Source organism: Macaca fascicularis, chromosome 13, assembly GCF_037993035.2.
Source record: "Macaca fascicularis isolate 582-1 chromosome 13, T2T-MFA8v1.1".
Classification (NCBI taxonomy): Eukaryota; Metazoa; Chordata; class Mammalia; order Primates; family Cercopithecidae; genus Macaca; species Macaca fascicularis.
In genome coordinates this window covers 5,299,945-5,323,748 of record NC_088387.1, presented here as the reverse complement: position 1 = coordinate 5,323,748, position 23,804 = coordinate 5,299,945, and the positions used below count along the sequence as shown (strand labels likewise).

The following is a 23,804-nucleotide window of genomic DNA, read 5'->3' as shown; positions in this document are numbered from 1 at the left end:
CCCCAGAACTAAGAGGAGCACCTTGTTTCACAATTCACAGACCTCATCTCATGTTCTTTTCAAAGTTCTTTCATATTTCTGACCAAACATTTCCCCATCTGGGAAAATGGAGGAAAACCCCATTCCTCCCAAACCCTATATACCTCTTTCCTCCAACACTATACATGTGGCCTGGGGACTTGCCTTCATGACGGGGCAAAGCTGCAATGCCATAGAACCCAGGGAGGCATTGGAACCAAGATGCAAAAAAATTCCGTGTGTACGGAAAAAAGAAGAAGGGCATTCAACGGTAGAACCACCTCTGACCTGCATAATGGGAACTCGGAGGTACCCCTTGAATCGCTAACTCCTGACCCTGTTACTCCACGGCTGGTCCGACAACAGGTCATCCCAACCTCACCCTCCCCTACCATCACTGTCCCCAGGCGCAGGCGTGAGTGGCCATGTCTTCCAGCTGAAAAGCCTTCCGAAATCAGTTTCAGTATTGTTTCCTAGAACTCTCTGAAACGATATACAGCCCAGAATAATTCAGACAGGTGTTATTCAAGGATTCCAGGTGGGGAGAAGAAAACAAAACAGAAATGACTCGGGTCAGGGTAATATGCTTATTCTGAGAAGGCACTAGGTGGCTGTTCCCACCGCTCTGGTAGGGGGTGGTACACATCGAAGTAAGGTCGCTAGGGCAAATTTGATTTTGTGTGTCTATATGTATGTCGATCCAATTACTTTACTGATGTTTATGTTCAGATTTTGCTTCTGTTTTCATAAACGGTGGCAGCAGGAAGGTAGACAAAGCGAAAGTAACCTAACCCGGCTCCTCACTACCATCTCGCAAACAGCGCCTGGCATCCCTGCTTACAACCAAGGCTGGTGGCGGGAGTGGGGCTGGGATGCTCTGAACTGCCCTCAATTAGTTAAGTGGATCACTTTGGAGATACTCCCCAGCAGTCAAACTGAGCAACAATGACTTACAAAACCCTGTTATTCAAAAGTCTGTAATATCTTGCTTGCATGTATTTCCTTTATATTACGTTGAGTGCTGAGGTCTGTGCTTAGGTATGGATGGGAAAAGGGGCAGGAGGATATGTTTTGGGGTGATCCTGAATGACTTCTAGGAGGCTTCCCCATAAATTCAGTCCATCTTGGGTTTTCCAGGCGCAGAATGATGAGACCAAGGTGAAAAGGTGTTTTACAAATGTGGTCCAGGAGGCTGGCCCCTACCTTTCCCTGCTGGCTTCTAGGTTGAGCTCAGCTGAAGAAAGATGTACCTGACTCCAAAATGAGGAGAGACATAATGAGTGTCCTGATTTAACAATCCTTATTACAGCCAGAGAAACAATTTTGGAAAGCTGGTTCGCTACTAAAAGACAGCAAGGAACAGAATAATGATTTTGTCCTAAAAAAGATTTTCCTGCAAGCGTTCCTCTTTTGTACCCTTTCACACACAGCCTCCTCCTCCAAAGGGTGGAGTCGAGCATGGACACCAAACAGGAGTGGTTTCCTACCCCGGCATGCACCCAGCCGCCGCACGGTCACCTCCTGCTCAAGAAAAAACTGCTGAAGCTCAAGAAGGCAGGCTCAGATGCTGGATTTGGTTTACACACATCCCATTTTCTTCAAAGCAACATTTCAGAAAAAGTAAATAAAAACGAGCTGTTCTATTTCAGGTTCTTCTCTAAACAGTGAAATTCAAGTTCCTGCTCTGACTGTCCTCATGCCAGTCATTTAACTCACCTGCGCCTCGGTGGCCTGTATGGAAAATGGGAATAGCACAGTGCTTCCCTCCAGTGACTGCTGTCAAAGCAGATGAGCAAACTCGTGTCTGTAACGATGACTGTCGAACACAGGGTTCCCCATTCCCAAATGATCCTTGGACCTGACGATATTTTTACTTTGCCTCAATCGTTATGGAAAAATGATAAAGTGGCCGGGCGTGGTGGTTCACGCCTGTAATCCCAGCACTTTGGGAGGCCAAGGCAGGCAGATCACTTGAGGTCAGGAGTTTGAGGCCAGCCTGGCCAACATAGTGAAATCCTGTCTCTACTAAAAATACAAAAAATATATATATATATTAGCTGGGCATGGTGGCGCATGCCTGTAATCCCAGTTACTTGGGAGGCTGAGGCAGGAGAATTGCTCAAACCTGGGAGGCAGAGGTTACAATGAGCCAATATCATATCACTGCACTCTAGGCTGGGCGACAGAGTGAGACTCCATCAGAAAGAAAGAAAGAAAGGAAGGAAGGAAGGAAGGAAGGAAGGAAGGAAGGAAGGAAGGAAGGAAGGAAGGAAGGAAGGAAGGAAGGAAAGAAGGAAAGAAGGAAAGAAGGAAAGAAGGAAAGAAGGAAAGAAGGAAAGAAGGAAAGAAGGAAAGAAGGAAAGAAGGAAAGAAGGAAAGAAGGAAAGAAGGAAAAGAAAAATGATAAAGGGATAGCCAAGGATGGCAATGTTATGGGATTGAAAAGTGTGGGTGAGAAAATCCTGCAGTTGACCCTGACCCCGCCTGGCATACACAAGAAGCACTATTAAAAGTTGGTCAAGTAAGTAAGCAGTTTATTCTCCTTCATAGGCATGAATGAGCTCTGTGTGTTCAGTCTGTTTATCTGAAAAAAGTCAGATGTCCGTGCCTAAGAGAGTCAGCTGGTTCCCAGAACTTAAGTGGACGGTCCGTGTCCATCCTTGTCCTTGTTTCTCCCTATACCCAGCTGCCTCTAGCAACCAGCCTTCCTTATCTTATGCCACTCATGGCAGAGAGCAGATTGTGGAGAGCGCACAGAGAGATAAGGCGATTCAGGCAGAGCGGGCAGTCGGCTGTGGCGTGACCCTCGTAAAACCTCTGGCTGGAGAGTGCGCCGGCTGAGCCCAGAAAGCCTGGTTCTTACAGACTCTCTGGAAGCAGGGCCTGAGAAACCCCTGATTCTCCAGGTGAGGAAGCCTCTCCAGGGCTCATCAGAGAAAGAGAAGCACTGAGCCACCAGGAAGGGGTCAGCAGGTCTGTTCGGTGCCAGGCAAGCTCCAGGACTCAGCAAAGGCCTCTTTGCTTTCGGAGCCTCTGGTTTTTATCTGGAGAAGGTACACCATGTTGTACCAGATGATCACTGGGGTTCTCTCCCTCCATCTCAAACCAACGTATTAACCAGAATTGGGAGTGTGTCTCCAATCTGAAGAATAAACTCCTGGTTCCACTGAAAACCAGGCGATCCCTACTCTTTAGAGGATCCTGACATAGGAGACAAACAACAGGATCCTTTAAGAACTGCGGGAGCTGAGCCTCCATTCTGCAAGCCAAGCCTCTTTAGAAAAAAAACAAAAGGCCACACGAAGTAGCACACGTCACATTCATCACGACAAAACAGCCCCACACATCCCATAAAAATCTCAGAATCCATGGGCTACACAGAGGCTATTTGATTTGGATTGAAATATCAGACACAAAAGGTTATCAGGGTACTTTGCTCTTAGAAATGGCAAAAGCTTTCAAAAGCACGCTGTGCAGCCCCAAGCAACTGCCAAGACATTCTGAGTGTTTGGCTTCTAGAGTTGAAGTATTTCACTTCCTCCACTTTATGTCAGCTCTCAAGAGAACACTGGGATATGTTGGGGTTTTAATTGCTAGAATGTACCTTGTCTGAAAAAACCAAGTACTTCATTCAAGAAGAAAACACCTTGAGGCTGGCATTTACCCAGCTGGGTGTGCAAGAGCTTGAGTGAACTGCACAGCACAAAATAAATCAATAGCAGTACTTTTCATTTTTATGAAACTCTAACAAGCATTCTCTCCTCTTGATTCTCATCCTGAGTATCAGTATCTCCCTTTCACAGATGAAGAAACTGAGTCATGGCGTTTATGCAACTTGCCAAGGTCACTTAGTCACAGTGACCATATCAGGGTGTCAAAGCTTTCTGCTATGGGTCACGTGCTGTCCTCGTTACACCATTTCAAAGTGCCCTGGCCCATACGGCGATGGTCACTCACACGCTGTGATTTAAAATCTGGTCATAGGGTGCTGCTGGCACACCCATGGCGCAAGCTGAATGTTTTTATAGGTGTCTCATATAAACAGGCTGCAATAGATGCAAGAGCTGCCAAAGTCTGAGCTGTTAGAGAACAGACATCGCCTCAGGGAAGCACATCCGAATGATACCACCCAAAGAAGTACCAAATGGGCAACGAAATGCCGTTGCTTCATAGAGATATGTGCTTAGACACATGGCACGAGGGAAACACAAGGAGATTTTGTACGAAGAGGTTAGAGAGCTGACCACTTTGGACAGCTAACTTATGCAAACACAGTACAGCTTCCCAGAAACTGGGAGCCCAAGAATTAACTATTCCTTTTAAAATTTAAGTATGGTGTCTCCTGCACTAGGAACCTCCACTGTTGCCTGGGTCTTTGCCAGGCAGGGGCCAACCCAGGTCTCTTAAGCGGGCCAGCAGCAACGTTCTCGTGGTGAGAATGCTACTAGACCAGGCACGGCGAGAGGAGAGAAACCTATTGTGCAGTTGGAAGACTAACCAACAACCCCCACTGAGGGACTGTGTATATACCAAACAGCACAAAGCCAAACAGATGTGGAGCACACTGGAGTGCACCACCTTGCTGCCCAAGAAATCCCCATTTTTCGCAGAGCACCAGGAACATGACTCCCTGAACTGGTACAGCAATAGCAGCAGGCCCTGGCTGAGGAGGAGCCAACAATTGCCAGGGCAGGTGCAGCATGGCAACTGCCAGGTAAGTGCTTAGAGCAGGTTTCTACAGAAATCAGGGGACAAGGATGATGAATGACCTGCCCAGGGCGGGAAGGGAGATACAGGTGGCTCAGGGTGCGGTGAGTTTCTTGAGACTCTCTTTGAGGGGCTCATATCTGTTGTCTGGCCGTCAGGAGCCAGCAGTTCTTCTCTCGTTCTCTCCATGGAATGGAGAGATGCAGGGGTTTCAGCGGGGATCACAGGCCCAGGCAGAGCCCAGCTTGGTCATGAGAATCACACACACACACGGGGACAAGAGCAACGATGCCAGCAGCTGGAGCCTTGCCAGGAAGCACCCCAGGAATAACTGGAGAGCAAGTTAAGGACTTGGGGCCCTGTGAGCTGAGAATCAGCATGCTAGGGGGTAAATGACAGCAAACGAAGGCAAGAAGAGCATGGGTTTGCAGGTTTGAGAGAATGGAAAAGCCAGGAAGAAGACAAAATGCAGGATAGGGGCCTATTTTCATCAAGGCCACCTTGAACTCCAAATCTAGGGCTCCTGTGCTTCCCCTGGACAGAGTCTCCAAAAGTGGTGCCTTTTCAGATCAAATGAAAAAAGATTGTATTTTGCTTGAGAGATCATAAAACCTCAACAAAACTGCCATGCAAATTGGCTGTGAATGAATTTCTCTCTTCCACAATGCTACGAAGGGGAAAGGGGGGAGGCCATAAAAGGAAAATTCTCTCTGACCATTAAGGAGGCCTTGGAGAGGTCACATAAAAACTTCCATCTGTTTTTGGTCATTAGATGAGCTGAGATGACAGAGCTGCATAGCAATCGTTCTCAGCAAGGTTCCAGTTGACACATCCGCCCCCACCCTACCACACACCCCACAACTTGGGGTTTAATGTTTTCCTCATATTTGTTATTAGATCTTGATCTCCAGGGAATTAGGCATCTTTTGCAGCAACTGATGATACCATATGCCATGTCTTTCGTAGACAACACAAACGGAATTGTTGACGTGGCAAACTACGATCTATTTTTATATTTTATTTATTTATTTATTTATTTATTTATTTATTTATTTATTTATTTATTTTGAGACAGAGTCTCGCTTTGTCACCCAGGCTGGAGTGCAGTGGCGCAATCTCAGCCCACCACAACCTCTCCCTCCTGGGTTCAAGTGATCCTCCTGCCTCAGCCTCCCAAGTGGCTTGGATTACAGCTGTCACCTCACCTGGCTAATTTTTGTGTTTTTAGTAGAGAAGAGATTTCACCATGTTGCCCAGGCTGGTCTTGAACTCCTGATCTCAGGTGATCCACCTGCCTCAGCCTCCCAAAGTGCTAGGATTACAGGCATGAGCCACAGTGCCTGGCCCAAACATAATATTTGGTAGATCAATGTAGCAGACAGACTGGTTTCCCCTTGTCGTCACTCCAACCCACCTCCTCAAAAATCCTCTCTACCTACAAGATAATGTTTCCACCCCTCCCTTACTGTCAACACTCTGTCAACAGGCAGTGATCAGCCCTGTTTGCCCCGTGACCTATGTGGACCTATGATGCTGTCTGCTTCTAAAAGGTCTTTACCCTCCATGATAGAATAATGGAAAATTGAAGCCATCAGGTTCTGAGATTGAAAAAATAATGGACGGATGTTTCTATGTAACACTAAAGACAGATCTGACTTCTACTGATGGGGACTGTTTGTGAAAATACTCCAAAAGGACTCCAGTCCATGTCGGAGAATCATGACTAGCCGCTGGGTTGGATGAAGCTAGAAACCATCATTCTGAGCAAACTATCGCAAGGACAGAAAACCAAACACTGCACGTTCTCACTCATAGGCGGGAACTGAACAATGAGAACACTTGGACACGGGGCAGGGAACATCACACACCCGGGCCTGTCATGGGGTGGGGGGAGGAGGGAGAGTTAGCATTACGAGATATACCTAATGTAAATGACGAGTTAATGGGTGCAGCACACCAACATGGCATACACATACATATGTAACAAACCTGCATGTTGTGCACATGTACCCTAGAACTTACAGTATAATAATAAAATAAAATAAAAAGAAATGGAGTTAACCTGTCTGAATTAAGGAGAAAACAAATGTTTGCATTTGTATGCCAAAAATATAGACATTCATAAAAATTAATAAAAAATGGAGGCATTCTCATTTCTTGGTGATATCGAAGTTTCTTCTACCATCTGTCATGTTACTGCATGTAGTTTGATGACTAATAATTCTATTCACGTTAGGATATTTGGGATGCCTCAATATATGCAACAAAGACCAAAGAGCTATGCTGGCTGCCTCATGATGTCCCTGGGAAGTCTACTGATAGGTTTTTTTTTGTTTGTTTGGTTTTGGTTTTTTTTTTGCTTTCAAGGTATTTTTTTGTGTGTGGTCTCTATTGACTCTGAGAAGGTTTTTTCTTTTGTCATCTTGCCTTTTCCTTTCCTATTGGAGGACAGCAGGTGGTGGGTGTTCCTGGGCTATGCACTATCACTTAGGAGTGAGAAAGTAGAAGGATGATCAGAGGTCCATGACCAAGAGTGGTGCTTTTCAAATGTGCCCTTGCCTGAAGGGTGATTAACACTTCTTATGAGTTTTATCCATTTCATTTGCTTTCCTCTGTTCTCTAGCAGAAATGAAAAAAATTTAAGTGCATTCCCCTGGAGAACTGGAACAAGATGAGGATGCCCACTCTCACCACTTCTATTCAACACAGTACTGGAAGTGCTAGTCACAGCAATCAGGCAACAGAAAGAAAGTAAAGGCATCCAAATAGGAAATGAAGAAGTCAGACTCTCTTTGCTGTTGATGTGATTCTATAGCTAGGAAACCCCAAAAAACTTCACCAAAAGTCTCCCAGAACTGACAAATGACTTCAATGAAGTTTCAGGATACAAAATCAATGTGCAAAAATTAGTAGCATTTCTATGTTATTTCACACCAATAATGTCCACGCTGAGAGCCAAATCAAGAACACTGTTCAGAAGCTCTCGGATCAGGCGAATGGACCACTTGAGGTCAGGAGCTCAAGACCAGCCTGGTCAACATGGCAAAACCTCGTCTCTATTAAAAATACAAAAATTAGCCAGGCATGGTGGTGCATGCCTGTAGTCCCCAGCTACTTGGGAGGCTGAGACAAGGAGAATCATTTGAACCTGGGAGGCGAAGGTTACAGTGAGCTGAGATTATGCCACTGCAATCCAGCCTGGGCAACAGAATAAGACTCTGTCTCACAAAAAACAAAAAAATCAGTTCCATTTGCAGCCAGTTGCAGTAGCCATTAAAATATAAAATACATAGGAATACAGTTAACTAAAGAGGTGAAAGATCTCTACAATGAGAACTATAAAACACTGCTGAAAGAAATCATAGATGACAGAAACAAATGCAGAAACATTCCATGCTCATGGATTGGAAGAATCAATATTATTAAAATGCCCATACTGCCCAAAGCAATCTACAGATTCAATGCTATTCCTATCAAACAACCAATGTCATTTTTCACAGAACTAGAAAAACCTCTTCTAAAATTCACAGGGAACCAAAAAAGAGCTTGAATACCAAAGCAATGCTAAGCAGAAAGAACAAAGTTGGAGACATCGTGTTACCCAACTATACTATAAGGCTACAGTAACCAAAACAGCATGGTACTGGTACAAAAACAGGCACATAGACCAATAGAACAGAATAGAGAACTCAGAAATAAAGCCACACACCTACAGCCATCTGAGCATAAACAAAGTTGACAAAAATAAGCAATGGGGAACGGACTCTGTCTTTAGTAAATGGGGCTAGGTTAGCTAGCCATACGCAGAAGAATGAAACTGGACCCCTACCTTTCACCATATACAAAAATTAACTCAAGATGAATTAAGGATTTAAATATAAGGCTTCAATCATAAGAATCCTAGAGAAAAGCCTAGGAAACATCACTCTGGACACTGACCTTGGAAAAGAAAGTCCTCAAAAGCAATTGCAACTAAAACAAAAATTAACAAGTGGGACCTAATTAAACTAAAGAGCTTCTACACAGAAAAAGAACCTATCAACAAAGTAAACAGACAATCTACATTAGTGGGAGAACATATTTGCAAACTATTCAGTCAACAAAGGTCTAATATCCAGAATCTATAAGGAACTTAAACAACTGAACAAGCAAAAAAACAAAAACCGTATTAAAAAATAGGCAAAAGACATGAACAGACACTTCTCAAAAGAAGACATACAAACATGAAAAAATGCTCCATATCAGTAATCATTAGATAAATGCAAATCAAAACCACAATGAGGTACCATCTCACACCAGCCAAAATGGCTATTACTAAAAAGTCAAAAAAAACACATGCTGGAGAGGCTGTGGAGACAAGAGAAAACTTATGCACTGTTGGTTGGAATGTAAATTAGTTCAGCCACTATGGAATGCAGTTTGGCGATTTCTCAAAGAACTTAATACAGAGCTACTAATTTGACCCAGCCATTCCACTACTGATAGTAGTATCTATCCAAAAGAAAACAAATCATTTTACCAAAAATATATATGCATTCACATGTTCATCACAGCACTATTCGCAATAGCAATTGTGATTCCATGTCCATGTCTACTGGACATGGAATCAAGCTAGATGCCCATCAATAGTAAACTGGATAAAGAAAATGTGTTACATATATACTACGGAATACTATGCAGCCATAAAAAGAATAAAGCCATGACCTTTACAGCAACATGGATGCCATTATTCTAAGTGAATTAACACAGAAATAGAAAACCAAATACTGCATGTTCTTGCTTATAAGTGGTAGCTAAACATTGGATACTTGTGGACATAAAGATGGCAACAATAGATACTGAAGACTGCTAGAGGGAGCAGGGAGCCAGGAGATAAGGACTGAAAAACTAACTGTTGGGTACTACACTCAGTACCTGGGTGATAGGATCATTCATACCCCACACCTCAGTATCATGCAATATACTCAGGTAACAAACCTGCACATGTATCCCCTGAATCTAAAATAAAAGTTGAAAAAAAATTTGAAGAATACAGCAAATGCACTTCTCAGCTATGTCTCATGCAATGTATGAAGTGTTTACGTAACTACTGTACGTTCAGAGAACTGAATTTAGAACCTATCTGACTGTAAATCTGATGGATTTTAAAAGCAACAAAGCTTCTTAGAACTGCTGGAGGCAGCCTACCATCTGACTGGATTGAGAAAGACCTGGAAGGCCATCTCCTCAGGGATTTCTCGGAAACATATCACTGGAGGGGTGTGTCTCCCAACACCATTTCCAGAAAATCTTTCAGGTTTACTGCAAGGTCGATCATATCCACTTAATTTTCATAGACAACCTCTATTTCAAATATTTCCTTTGCGTCTTCATGTACCATCGAAACACTCCAAAAACAAGTATAATTATTATGTAGCCAACAAAATTTAATTTAAATTTTTAATGTCATGGAAAAATGCTTACGTTCAGGTTAAGACAAACAACCAGAATAGAAAACTATAAACGGTATTACCTTAAACATGTAAAAATGCATTAAAAAAAGATTTAAAAGCTGGAAAATATCTTGTGTTAGTTAAGAAATGCAGACAAGGCACCCTTACACACTGTAGATGGGGCGGTTAACAGGCATAGCTTTTTTAGTCCCCAATTTGGCAGCATCTATCAATATTTCAAACAGATGTACCTTTACCCAGGAATTCTAATAATCCTTGACCTAGAAAATCTTGAAATGTACACAAAGATATACAAATAAGGAAGTTAATACAAAAACTGTAATAGTGAAAAAGTGGGAACAAAACTCAATAGATTGTTTATTAATAGGGATGGGTTAAATAATGTCCTATTTGTACTTCTGAATAATACTCTGTAGCCTTTAAAAATAAAGAAGGTATGTCATAAAAAATCCATGCCACATTAAGTTGCTAAATAATATACATACAATGAGTTGTTTTTATTTTTTTATTTTATTTTTTTGAGACACAGTCTCGCTCTGTTGCCAGGCTGGAATGCAGTGGCAGGATCTCGGCCCACTGCAACCTCCGACTCCCTGGTTCAAGTGATTCTCCTGCCTCAGACTCCTTAGTAGCTAGGATTACAGGCATGTGCCACCACACCCAGCTAATTTTTGTATTTTTAGTAGAGACAGAGTTTCACCGTGTTGTCCAGGATGGTCTCGAACTCCTGACCTCATGATCCGCCCGCTCGGCCTCCCAAAGTTCCGGGATTACAGGCATGAGTCACCACACCCAGCCTTAGTTTTTAAAAGTGTATGTGTGTGTATACATAAATGCACCAAAAATGACTAGCAGAACATGCCCCATGGTTATCAGTCATTACCTCCTGAGAAGGGTGGAGAGTTATGGGATGCTTTTGGCTACAACAGAAAATCTAATTCACCTTGCTTCATCTGGTAATGGTTTCATGATCTCACAAGTGTTTGAAAACAGACTCTTCTTTGTGTAATTCAGAAGGTCAAGGGCACCACAGAGACCCCCCTGCTCCCTGCTCTTCTTCACCTTTGCATTCTTCCACAGGTCAGCTGAGACCTGGCCCAGCCCCTCTGATGGCTGATGGCTGCCCAGTTTGCAGGCATTACGGCCTCATATCACAGTAACCAGTGGAAGGAAAGAGCTGTTTCCTTCCTTGCCTCTTTTAAGACCAGGGAAACTTTCCCAGAAGCCTCCCAGTAGCCCACCCTCACATTTTATTGGCTAGAACAGGGTGCACATGCTCACCCTGAGCCAGTCACTGGCAAGGACAGCAGCCCCACCCTCACTTGCATGGCCAATGAGATAAACCTCCTGAGGCAGGTGTGGGTTTGCAGTCTACTGTACAAAATCCACTTTCTGCTAGGCAAATAAAAGCTGACGGAATGATTACTGGGTAGGCCATAGGACAAAGGGGATTTTTTTCTTTCTATTAGAAATGGTTCTGTAATATTTGAAAACTTTTACAAGATTATATCCATGTGCTTTTTAAGATAAACTATTATAAAAATATTTTAATACATCGAAAAAACACTGAACAGAAAATATATCTTGAAATTGTGGGGGGTTTTTTCCTTCTTTTTCATCTTTTCCAAAAACTATGTACTTTCACAAACAGAAAAACAATAAGTTTTTCAGATGACCTCGAGCTCTGAATATTTTACCACCAAGGAACTCAAATATCCTTCATAAAACTGTGCATGTCATTTTTGGCTCAAAAGAGGCTAGAAGAATCACACCACTAGGTTCTGTCACCTTGTCACCTGTCTGCCTTTAGATGGGCCTGTGTTTTCTGGACGCCTGGATGATTTTCAGTGGTCTGGAAACATTATCTGCCATGGCCTTCAGCAAAGCAGCAAAGTCCACAAATTGGGTCCTGGGGCCCAACCTGTCAGCTTCAGCCTCCATCACTACCCCATCCTGGTACTCCCACGCCTGATGCCTTCCTCTCCCTCTCTCCTCTCCATCCTCACCCAGGCCTGCCTTGGCTCCAGCGGTTCCTCTACTTTTCCTTCCCCCGAAACATCAAACTGCCATTGCCATTCTCTTAGAACTTGGTTTTCAAGATTTACTTTTAGGGAGCGTAGAAGGCAAATGGTAGCAGAGAAATCGTCTTTGCAAATAATACATGGAATCCCAAAATATATTTTAAAAAATCAGAGTGACGTTGGTTGAAGTGTTTTCAGGGCCACCCAGGTGACCCCTCCTAATATCAGGGTGAAGGACACCATTGCAATGAAATATCCATCTCTCCTAGACGGCAGGAGGAAGCAATTATCTCAGAGTGCGAAGCATAAAAGGCACCCCAGGTGAATTCCAACACACCCGGCACTAGTTTCAAGTAACTCGTACTGTGGTCAAAAGATGGACCGATGGCTTTGATCCTAGAAAGTGACCCACCATGGAATAGACCAATGCCCCTCAAAGGGGAGAGCTGTTTGTCCTCTCCACTACATTTTTAAAGAGCGCTAGATTGCCGCTAGCAGTCTTGATCAACAGAACCTACAGCTTAAGTACCAGGAACAGCTTCAGATGAAAATATCCTAGGAAGGGCTATCAACAAAGCAAACCAGAAGCCAGGGACTGCAGGAGAGGGTGGAGATAAGCATGCTCCCAATAATTCCATTTTGCCTCTGATTAGCTTCCACAGCTGCCTGCCCTCCGGCCCTGGCCCGGTTCTCCACGGCCGGCCTTGGGTTTGCTGGTTAACCAAACTGAATCTCTGATTGGTGAACTACATGGAACATATTTGAGTAACCTCCTCGTCCTCCTTGCTTTCCAGCCTCCTCTCTCCTGTCAACGGTAATAAAAGCAATCACTTTTGTTAGGCCTAACACACGTCCTTGACTGGTAATCCTACAAACTCGGCAAGGTTAGCATCATTCGCACTGTTTTTCTGACAAGGACTCTGAGTCTCAGGGTGGTTAAAAATTGCCATAGCTGAGCTGGGAGGCTACCCCAGGTCCGTCTGACTTCAAAATCTGCATTTTATTTCTTGCCAAGTCACAAGGCTCTCCATTCAAATATGACTACAGGTCAAGGTCAGCGATGTGGGAGCCCTACCAGCAACTCTCCTTTCCTGGGCCCCTTTCTGGCCACCACCCCGGAGAATGGCATCCCAGAACCTCATTTTCAGTTTACAATCCCTCTCTCTCTCCCCTGCACCTCATCTTGTTAGCTCCTCAAGGGCAGGTACACCCCATCTTCTTATTTTTGTATCATCTGGGCTCTCCATGTGGTATATGCTCAGTAAACATGCTGAACTGGATGGATTCAATGCATCTCAGAACCTTGCCGCGTGCAGCATCCGGCAGCTGTGAGAAATGCAGCTCAGGTCCTCTCCCAGGCATCCTGAGTTAGAATCTGCACTTGCCAAGGGCCCCAGGTGATTCCAGGGCACTGTGATATCCAGGATCCTCCATCTCCTTATACACAGATTTTTTTCATACCAGTGTAGAGGATCAACACTCTCCTTTCTATTCTGAACCATCAAATGGAACCACCCATTGTTTTAAGACTTACAAAAGTTCAAGTGGTCTCTGGGGGAACTTTACCTAAGAAATGACTTTGCTTAAAATGCCAAGGGGTCCTCACTCTCAGTTAATTCAAGTGAGAAGCAGTAGTGCCTTAAAGACTGCATTAAAAATTCCCCCTTTAAACATACGCTCATATTTAATACATGTTTATTTAGTGCCCTGAGATACTATTAATCATCAACACCTTGAGATTTAAAATAGAATTACTCATGGTTAAGTACTCCATTAGCATTCAGAAATTTCTAACCTTTGGATAGTGATCACCAACAATTCAGCTCATTTCTCACACCTATTTACTGAGCATCTATTCTGAACAAGGCCCCATCGGGATGAGATGCTGTGGGGAATATGAAATGTGACAGTCCCTGACCTCACATCTTTGCTACAAATAGAACAAGGATCAGGAACATGCTAATCAGACATTTCTGTAAGCAAATAATGCACCAAGTACCACATCCACTATTTAAATGTGAAACTCAATTAGATGCTTGCTATGATGCAGCCAATTAAACCGTTGGCATAAAGCAGCCAAGAATACTGAGTCACTGGGCTATTTTCAACACCTCGAAATCTGACCTCTCTTGGGAAAGAGTTGCACCGTGCATGGAATCAGCATGGGACAGTGTCGTGATCACATTGGGAGAACCGACGGTTCATGTAAAGAACAAAACACATGCTTGTTTTAAAAATTAAGAAAGAAGACTTAGCCCTTTGGGTTCTTAAGGTTCAAAAGCAAGATTCTGAAAAAATGAACATGTAAAGATGGTTATATTAAAAAGTATATGCATGTCTTATTATTTTAATTTGAAGATATTAACTTTCAGTCTTTAACCTAGTAAGTTGCAGTGTTGAGTGAGCTATAAAGACTACCAAGAGTTAAGAAAGATTGTTCAAAAAAAATAAGGTGAATTCAACTTAAACATGGCACACGTCAGGTGATATGTGTTATCTTTGACAATTTTCATCATTTGCATTATTAAACAGCCAGAAATTTTTAAAAGGGTCCGAACTGTTCTAAGAGAACCAAATGAGCTTAAAAACAATTGTTGTTTTCTAGATAAAGATCAATTCTTCAGTCACCATCTGACCACTCTCTTATCAGACCACTAATTAGTAAAGCTTCACTTGGTTCTTTTTGGCGTGTTTAACTCTTTGGGAGGTAACGTTTTATTAATAACATATTTCCTCTAGAATGTATTTCCTTCTTTCACCTCCACAGGAGCCCCTCTGGGAAGCAGTGAGAATAAAACCGATTCTACATTTACGCACAGTGGGGCAGACCGGCAAATAAATAGAGGCATCGATTTCCAAGAAGCAAACGGCTAAAAGCAGCGCATTTACAATTCTTCTAAGCCACACTCCACATCTCCCTGTGAGATGGAAGATAATTACTGAATGTCTTTATGTTGCACACTTTATTTTTAACTAAATCTTTAAGGAGACTGCTGAGAGATACCAATACTTCTACTGGTCCTGGTTTAGCGCTGTAATGAAACACTGAATTTTTGCTTTTGTAAAATAGGGGCGCAGGTCAGGATAACTCTTTCAAACATTACACTATTTATTTGGGGGTTATTTTTGGCAAACTTTTTCCTTTAAGGACATCTTAGTGGCAGAAAGATGGAGCTAGTGTGTGCGCTTGATGTGAACAGTGCCTCCCAAGGAGGGCAGCTCTGTGTTTAATGCAAGCCATAATTAGTTGGTCAATTGACTGATGGGGACCAAGCTACAGTGAGAGACACGGAGGTGCTGGCAGAGATTCTTGCTGGGAACTACTTTAGAACTAATTACCTGGGAAGTCCAAACAGGAAAAACCTTTCTATTAAGGAAAATAAGGTTTGGGTTCTAAACGATCAACACGGTTTACCTCGCCTCTGCTGACTAAGTTAATTTAATAAGTGCTCAATGTTTTACCTGTGAGAAAACAGGCTAACCACTTTAATGAAGTTGGGGTGGATGCCAAAGCAACGGATAAAGACGAAACTCCTCTCCGGGACCCTCCTGAACACCTGTTGAACTCCAGGGCTTCTAACTTTCCTACGAACGCCTCCCGGATACAACCTCGGGAGTGCTTAGCCTTCGTGGACGTGCATGTGTATATTCAAGGTTTCCATCTTGCTTAATCAACAAAACTAGTTACTAATTATTTATGAATCACAGGGCTGAAACAAACTTTCTTACCTTGAGCAATTAAGGAGTGGCAAGCAGAGGAACGGGACTGGTTTTGAATTTAGCCCCGTGGTGCCTGTCCCTTCCCTGGTTACCGACCTGCCCAGCTCTTTAGAAAGGTCAAAGGTGCGTCCCTCCTTGGCTGGGAAAGGGGCACATCTCCCAACAAAACCACACGCAGACATCCAACCTGGGGAGCTCCGGGGAGGGGGTGGGGGGCAGCGATGCGAGGAGCCAGGCTGCACCCTCTCTGCGCGCACGGGGGTTTGGGGCACCGACTCCACACCCAATCCGGCCCGGAACCAATTCCGACCCAGGGACTCCGAGAGACCGCGGGCCCAGGGCGCGCATGCCACACTCTCCCGGGGTCCAGGACGCTTGACGTTTCGGAGGGTCGCGCGATGGGGCTCGAAGAGAACAGCGGGAAATCCCCAAAGCTGTGGCCCTGGGGCACGATCCCTGTCCACCCTGTCGGACACCCCGAGGACCCCTAAATTCCGAGGCTCGGGTGCCCAGTCCTCTGTCTTCTGCGTCGAGACGCGCCCGGAGCCCACCGGCCCAGCGGTTGCTACCTCCTGCAGGACGCGAAGCCTCTAGCGGCCTGACGGTGATGGGGGGGACCCACCTCTCCGCGCCCCCGCGTCCGGGGTCCCCGGCGCCGCGCAGCCTCGCGCCTGAGCGCCCCTCCGCCCCCGCGCGTCCTCCACGCTGGCAAGCAGGTGACCGAGTCCTGCGACCCCGCGCGCACGTACTCCCCACCCTGGGTCCCCCGCGCCCCTAGGCGCGGCCCCTTACCTCGGAGCGGGCCGGAGCGGCCCCGCGGGGCCGGGCGCGGACTGGGCCGGGGAGACGCGCCTCCCGCCGCCGCTGGGAGACGAGGCGGCGAGCGGGCGCGGCGAGCTCCTCCCGGGCGGCGGCGGGAGGCGCTGCTCTCGCTGCTGCCGCCGCCGCCGCCGCCGCCGCGGCTGCGGGTCTCCTAGCTCCGCGGCCGCCGCTCCTGGGCCGCAGCCGCGCGGGTCCCTCGGCTCCTGCGAGAGGCCGGCTGCTCGCGCGGCAAACTCTTCCGCACGCAGAGCCGGCGGGGAGAGCCGCCTCCGCCTCTGCCTCCTCCCCTGCCTCCTCCCTCCACCCTCCTCCCTCTCCACCTCCCCCTCCTCCCCCCCTCCTCCTCCTCCTTCCCCTCCTTCCCCTCCTTCCCTCGCCTGCCTCCGCCTGCGGGGTCTCTCCTGGCCCCGACCCAGCCTGGAACAAATACCCTGCGCGCGCCGCAGGCAGACGGATCCCTGGACCCCTAGACCCCTGGCTTCCCTGGGCGGTGCAGACACCCGCGAGTCCCCAGGCCGCCGCCGCCGCCTCTGCTGGGCTGCAAGGGACGCGCAGCGGGGTCGGGCCTGGGGCGCAGGGTCGGGGTTGGGCGCCGGGGCTGGGGGAGTGAGGGGTTGTGCTTCCAGGTGAGCCGGCCGGGAGGAGAGGCAAGTGGAGTAGAGGCTGCCAGCCGAGGTCCCATTAAAGTTGTCACTCGGGGGGAACAAGGAATCTTCCGCCCCCGCCTAGTGTAGACCCTCGCAGTGCGGGCTGCCACCCTGCTGTCCCGCGCCGGGGGTGAGGGGGGACGAGCACGCGACTGTCACCCCCCCCCAACACACACACACACTGTCCTCCAAAGGCAGGGCTGCGCGCGGGTCTCGACCCAGGGCACAAAGCGCGTCTCTGCAGGGACCACTGCGATTTCTCAGTGAGCTGCGGGGGCAGGTAGGAGGCGGGGGGTCGGGGGAGATGCGGGCGAGCGGTGCTTGGCGGTCGGGGGAGATGCGGGCGAGCGGTGCTTGGTGGAGGACAGCAGCGACTGCTGGGGAGGAATAACCGGTGCCTGTCCTAAGGCGAACGTAGCTGGTCCGGAAAATGGGTCAAGGATGGAAAGGAACCGGCTAATTGCCCCCCTCCCCAGCAGGGGCACGTGGGGTGTGGGGCTGCGGCCAGGAGCGGGCACTCGGAGCTCCACTCTGCCTCTCCCTCCCCTCCTCCGCTGCCCTCCTCTCCTTTTGCACCAGTGCAGGAAATGTTCCACTGACCTACATATTTTTCCAAACATACGTGACCTTTTTTTTTTTTTTTTTTCCTCTGTGGGAGGAGACAGGCGAGAATCCAAGAAAAAGAAGCTGGAGAGAGTGGCGCGCGAGAGAAACAGGGAGGATTTTACCAAGGCTCCCGCAAACGCCAAGCGGAGGGGAGGCAGAGGTGCAGGAATAGTCCCCGGGTGCCGGGGCTGCTGTCTGATACTCTTCGGGGCTCCAAGACAGAGCCGGGTGAAAACCGGAGACCGTGAGCCCCGCCGAGGTCCGGAAACGTGGCCAGTTTCCCCTTCACCCGGGCGGCGGCGTTCACAGCGGGGGGGCGCCAGGGTGGAAGCCCCAGAGAGGGAAAGGTCCCCTGCACGCCCCCACGAGGTCACCGCTTCCCTAGCCTTAGGTGCCTGGCCTGGCGCAGCGCTCTGAGCGAGGCAGCCTTTTCCGGACGTCTCTCAGTCCCTGGTACATTCCGGCAAGTGGCCCTGGAGGGAAAGCGCCCCCGCTGGCCCTTTTCTGTCATACTCGATTTTGTGGCCAAAAGGGGTCTCCTAAGCGCGCCAGGCCCCTGCGGTGGACTGGGGGTCGCCCCCGACGCGGTTCCTCTCGCTGTCTAGTCCTCTCCCTCGAGTTTGAGATGTGCCCTCTCCCGCGCAGATCCGACCAACAGCGCCTTATTTGGGCATGCAACCCCACACCGTCAATTAGATCAAAACGCTCACACAGAGCTCCTTTCTCCCCCCCGTAAAGTAGGTCATTCTCTTTATTTCCTACTTGTAAATTATTTGTGTCTAATTCTCCTCCTGAAAAATAATCAGCTGCAAGGAGCTTTGAGCATCCTAAGAGCAGCTGTTATTCTCAGGCTTGCTTCTGACTTGGAGGGCTTTTCAAGAAAGAGGAGGAGGCATTTGGCCCGTCATGGTTTTGAAGTCCCTCCGTTTCCAAAAGAAGAAACTTTTTTTTTTTTTGATGTATTTTATTTTGTTTTGTTTTTCTACCCCATCCTTTTCCTCCAGGCAAGTAGGTTTCACGCCGCCTTTAGAGCGTGGCCATGACTAATATTACTAAAGGATGAAATTGCATACTTCTAACCGGGTTTAAAGCAGAATTTAAAGTCACCTCCCTTCCTTTTTTGCTTTGAAAGAGATTCCAACTCCCTTTTCCTACTCCCTTTTGGGAACATGTTGAACAAGCATTAAATGATCTTTTAGGAAACCTGGAATGTCCTGTAGTAATAACTCATCAAATAATTCTGCAGTGCAAGAAGTATTTTTGCTGTGGTCTCTTTTTCTCTGTTGTCCAGTAGATGCCCCTACTAAATGTGGTTTCTGCCTTTTTAGTCTTGGAGATGATATGTATGTGGTTGTCGTATTTATTCCAAACTCCATCCCGTGTCCTAATGTTAATCCCACCCAGACGTGAAGGATACCTCTAAGATAGGCCACATATCCTATCTGACCATAAGGCAGAGTGGATTCTGCATCACAGAAGCCAGTTAGACTAGGCCCTTTCCCCGACATACAGAAGAGAGCTGCAGAGGAGAGTTGACCCCATGTTCATTCTATGCATTTGACAGTTCAGTTCCTTTTACTGACATCTGTTGAAGGCTTCCCATGAGTCAGGCTGGGCTTGGTCTGTGAAGGATCAAGGGAACATTAAGGTAGTTTCTATACACAAAGGGTTTACAATGTTGAGGCAGGCGTAAACAGGAGCCAAATAGGGCTAGAACCAGAGAAGCCCTCCAAGTCAGAAGCAGATGCCCCATGGGTGCTGAGGAAGGACTCAGGATGAGCTTCCTGGAAGAGGTAGCATTGGTGCTTGGACTTTTCGTTAACCAAATAACAAAGCCAAGCTACAATAGATCATAATCCATGCATTGTTCAAAATGTGCAGCATGGAGCAAAAGAGCCATTTCAAAACTGCATTGCCAGTTTTAGGACATTCTCACTCGGTTCCAGTCATTGGGCCTTTAAAATAACATGGCTTTACTGATTGAATGTTGCCTTGATGTATTCAGGAACCCCAGATATTTTTCAAAGAATCCAAATGTATGGAAGGGAGGATCAAAAGTTTTTTGCAGTCAGTTATATCAGTCTTTAGAGATATCAGTGAAATAATTCAAAGTTCTCACAGTCAAATTGGATATTCTTTTCCATCATAGAAGTTGAATCTGTGGCACATCCTAATTTTAAATATGGATACATTAAATTTTCAAAATATGTATTGGGTGACTATGGGTGTTTACTTGTGGTATTACATAAGGGCAAGAATGTGTGGGCTGCTATACGAATTATGGCACTAGCCCAGGGCTTGGGACTCTTGTTGGGTGTATATGTTCAATGACTTCAGCACAAGCTTTGGAACAGACAATAAGAACAGGGTTCCATGCCAGATGTTAGCACGGTTTTTCTAGTTAATCACAAGGTGGGAAGGCCCTCTTTCTTCATGTGAATGTCCAGAAGCCCATTTGTGGGTTCTTACCTCTGATGATCAGTTTTCACTTCAAAACTCAAAAGAAAAAACACAATGCCACGCACCGTTGGATAGAATAACATTATGCTAGAGAAGAAAATTGTAGCAACCAAGGCAAAGGGAAGTTGGGTCAGTATAAACATGAAGAAGAGGACTTAGAACCCACTAATTGGAGAGTGACTCAGAGGCCAGGGCTTATGAAGAGTACCTTTGAAAGCAAGACTGAGGAACGCCTATCCTGTGTTTCAAATATCAAGATTAGGCCAGTTACAGTGGCTCATGTCTAATTCCCAGCACCTTGGGAGGCTGAGGTAGGCAAATTGCTTGAGCTCAGGAGTTCGAGACCAGCCTGGGCAACGTGATGAAGCCCCGTCTCTCAAAAATAAATAAATAAATTTTAAAAAAGAACCAGTGTCAAGGTTAGCACCTTGATGTGCTGGTTCTGCATAAGCTTCATAGAATAGAACAGTGCAGGAGGCAGCAGGCTCTCACCCTCCCATCTGGGCCAGAGGATGCTACCAGGAGACAATCAAGGCCTTGTACAGCCTGCCTGGTGGGGTTAAGACTTGACTTGGCTTTTGTGCCTATTAGATCATGTGGTTGGCAAACTAAAGAATGAAGTAAGATTTCCTTACAAAGACCGTGTGGAGGAGCCAGGGAGGAAAACTGGGCTGGAGGAGTCTGGAGGTGACAAAGCCCTAAAGCCTTAGCACAAACATATACACACACACGAATCTGAAAAAGAGGTGAGATTATTGCCAATACGGGCACTTAAGAATAATATTTCCTTATGCTTAGGCCCCCCCTGAGGAAGTTCTTTCGTGTCCATTTTCTCTAACAATAAAGTGTGATTTTAGATCCTGTCTACTTCTAAGAGGATTTTCATAAATAGACATTATTGTTTTGAGCCGCTTTTGACTCTAAAAAACTGAAAGGAAATACAGAAAGGTCCCATACACCCCCCGCTCTATGTACAGCCTCCCCGACTTTCAGCATCCCCTCCCTCAGCGCTAAGTTTGTTATATACATTGACACATCATAACCAGCTAGAGTCCATAGTTGACACGAGGGTTCACTCTTGGTGTGTTTGGCCAAATGTGTAATGACACAAATCCACCATTATAGTGTAATAGTGTAATACAGAGTAGTTCCACTGCCCTAAAAATCCTCTATTCTCTGCCTATTCATCCCTTCCTCCCCACTAACTCCTGGCACCCACTGATCTTTTTATTGTCTCCATAGTTTTACCTTCTCTGGAATGTCATAGAGTTGGAATCACATGGTGTGTAGCCCTTTCAAATTGGCTCCTTTCAGTTAGTAGTATGCATTTAAGGTTCCTTCATGTCTTTTGTGGCTTGATAGCACTTTTTAAAAAAAGCATTGAATACTATTCCATCATCTGGATAAGAGAATTTTTAAATGATATTTTACTTAATAATGTTTTCAGGAATAAAAGGTGACATTTATCTAATACTTATATGCCAGGTGTTTACATTACCTCATTTCATCTTCATAAGGTCCTATATAAAAAAGTGTTTATTTCCAGTTGGCAGATAAGGAATCTGACTTAGAGGCTCAAGGTGCCCTCAGTCCCTTGGCAAATGCGAGGCAGAGCAGGACTTGAACCTGACTCTGATGACTGCCAAGCCTGGACTTTCTCCCACCCAGCCCAGCACATCGCCACATCCAATGCCAACACAAAGATATTCACGGCGTCATTCACTCCCCGTGAGATCTTGCTGGGTAACGAACTGATACCAAAGCAGCGTTACACACTTCTTGTCTCTGTTTTCTTTCATCCTCCCCTCAATGCATCAGTTATTAATATCTTTACTCCATTCTTAAAGCGGCTGGCTTCCAAGTGCTTGAAATAGAATTCCAGGATAAAGGATGGGATTGGTAAAAGAGCAATACTAGGTCCTGATTCGTATAAGGAAATGAAGTCAGTGGGTCGATACATGGGTTATTGGCACACTGGCATCTCACCAAGGGCACTGTTTGGACTTTGGCAACACACTGGATAGGAGTGTTCTTTCGTAAACATACGCAATCTTCAAACCAGCTCTGGGCTTCGGGTTGGGAAAGGATGCAAGTTCCTCTCATTAAATGGAAAGTTTGGGTGCAGGTCAAGCATGCCCTAAAGCCTTAGCACAAACATACACACACGCACAAATCTGAAAAAGAGGTGAGATTATTGCCAATACGGGCACTTAAGAATAATATTTCCTTATGCTTAAGCCCCCATGAGGAAGTTCTTTCATGTCCATTTTCTCTAACAATAAAGTGTGATTTTAGATCTTATCTACTTCTAAGAGGATTTTCATAAATAGACATTATTGTTTTGAGCCGCTTTTGACTCTAAAAAACTGAAAGGAAATACAGAAAGGTCCCATACACCCCCCCGCCCCCCATGCACAGCCTCCCTCCTGGCCCAAAAGTATGGGACCAGTGCAGGTCAGCCCAAGGCAGGGGCTTTGCTCAGCTGTTACCTCTGGTCATCCTACTGGTTAAGGTAGTGGCTGGGGATGTAGCCTTTCTCACTGGAACAGGAGTTCCAGTGAGTTCCAGTGCTCAGCTCAAATTGTGAGTGCTCCAAGGAGGTATTTAAATGACCCCATCCCAGCCAAACAGCCATCACGAGGGAACCTACGGAAAGCAGAAGGGACACTGATTTCCGAGCATGCGGAAAATAGAATGAAGAAAAGTCTTTTGTGTACCAGGGTGCTGGGAGTTGTGGGGAGAGGAAGGTGCGAGGGCAGCAAATGTGGGGGAACTGTAAATGTACCAGAAGAATGGGAGGTGGTGTTTAGCTCCTGCAATTAGCTGAGAGGATTTCAGAAGTCACTGTGGAGTTGGAGCTAAAGTGCATTGAATGTAGAAAAATCCATTTCAGCTCTTTCAGGTGTTTGCCCCCGGCCCCCCTTGGTGGAGGTTCAAACAAACTTGAGATTTGCACTTTTCTAACAAGTGCAAGGAACACCCTTTAAGAACAGGGCCGAGAAACAGCTGTGTGGAGGCTGAAGCAGCCATTGTCTTTAGTTGCTCTCAGCACCTGCCCGTTTAACTCAACTATGAAGAAGCAATTTAATGTGTTTGCACATATCTGTCTGTAAGAACACATACACCCTAAGTGGGCACTTCCAGTCAGTTTCACAGTATGGTTTTCTTCTCTGTCTCGTTTAAAAATTCTCTGACTTCCATGCAATGCTGTTTGTTCAGTTTCTACATTCACAAATGCATAATCTGCCATTATACTTTGCCCAGGAAGAACATCTAGTGACATGAAATTCATTACACTAGTTCACTTGAAGTGAAAGCTAATTATAGAACAATGTTCTCCAAGGAGCTAT

General features: G+C 46.0%; 1 protein-coding gene and 1 long non-coding RNA gene across 10 annotated transcripts in view; one reads left to right on the top strand and one right to left on the bottom strand.

Annotated features, from left to right (window-relative positions):
* The window catches only part of NPAS2 (neuronal PAS domain protein 2), a 175,995-nt gene extending 159,008 nt beyond the window's left edge, over positions 1-16,987 (bottom strand). For 6 of the 9 annotated variants that reach the window (XM_045368487.2, XM_074011134.1, XM_074011135.1 and 3 more), the window contains exon 1: positions 16,712-16,987. Coding sequence is in view for 2 of the 9 variants with exons in the window: in XM_045368485.2 (XP_045224420.2) it covers positions 15,929-16,101 (173 nt within the window). In the remaining 7 variants the exon portion in view is untranslated. Of the gene's footprint in view, positions 1-15,928; positions 16,503-16,711 lie in introns of those variants that run through there. The other 3 variants (XM_045368486.2, XM_074011133.1, XM_045368485.2) reach the window with 2 other exon arrangements.
* On the top strand, positions 16,232-20,205 carry LOC141408304 (uncharacterized). Its single transcript, XR_012421972.1, has 2 exons — positions 16,232-16,635; positions 18,054-20,205. It is a non-coding gene; the product is annotated as an uncharacterized lncRNA (long non-coding RNA).
* Positions 20,206-23,804: the final 3,599 nt, after the last annotated feature.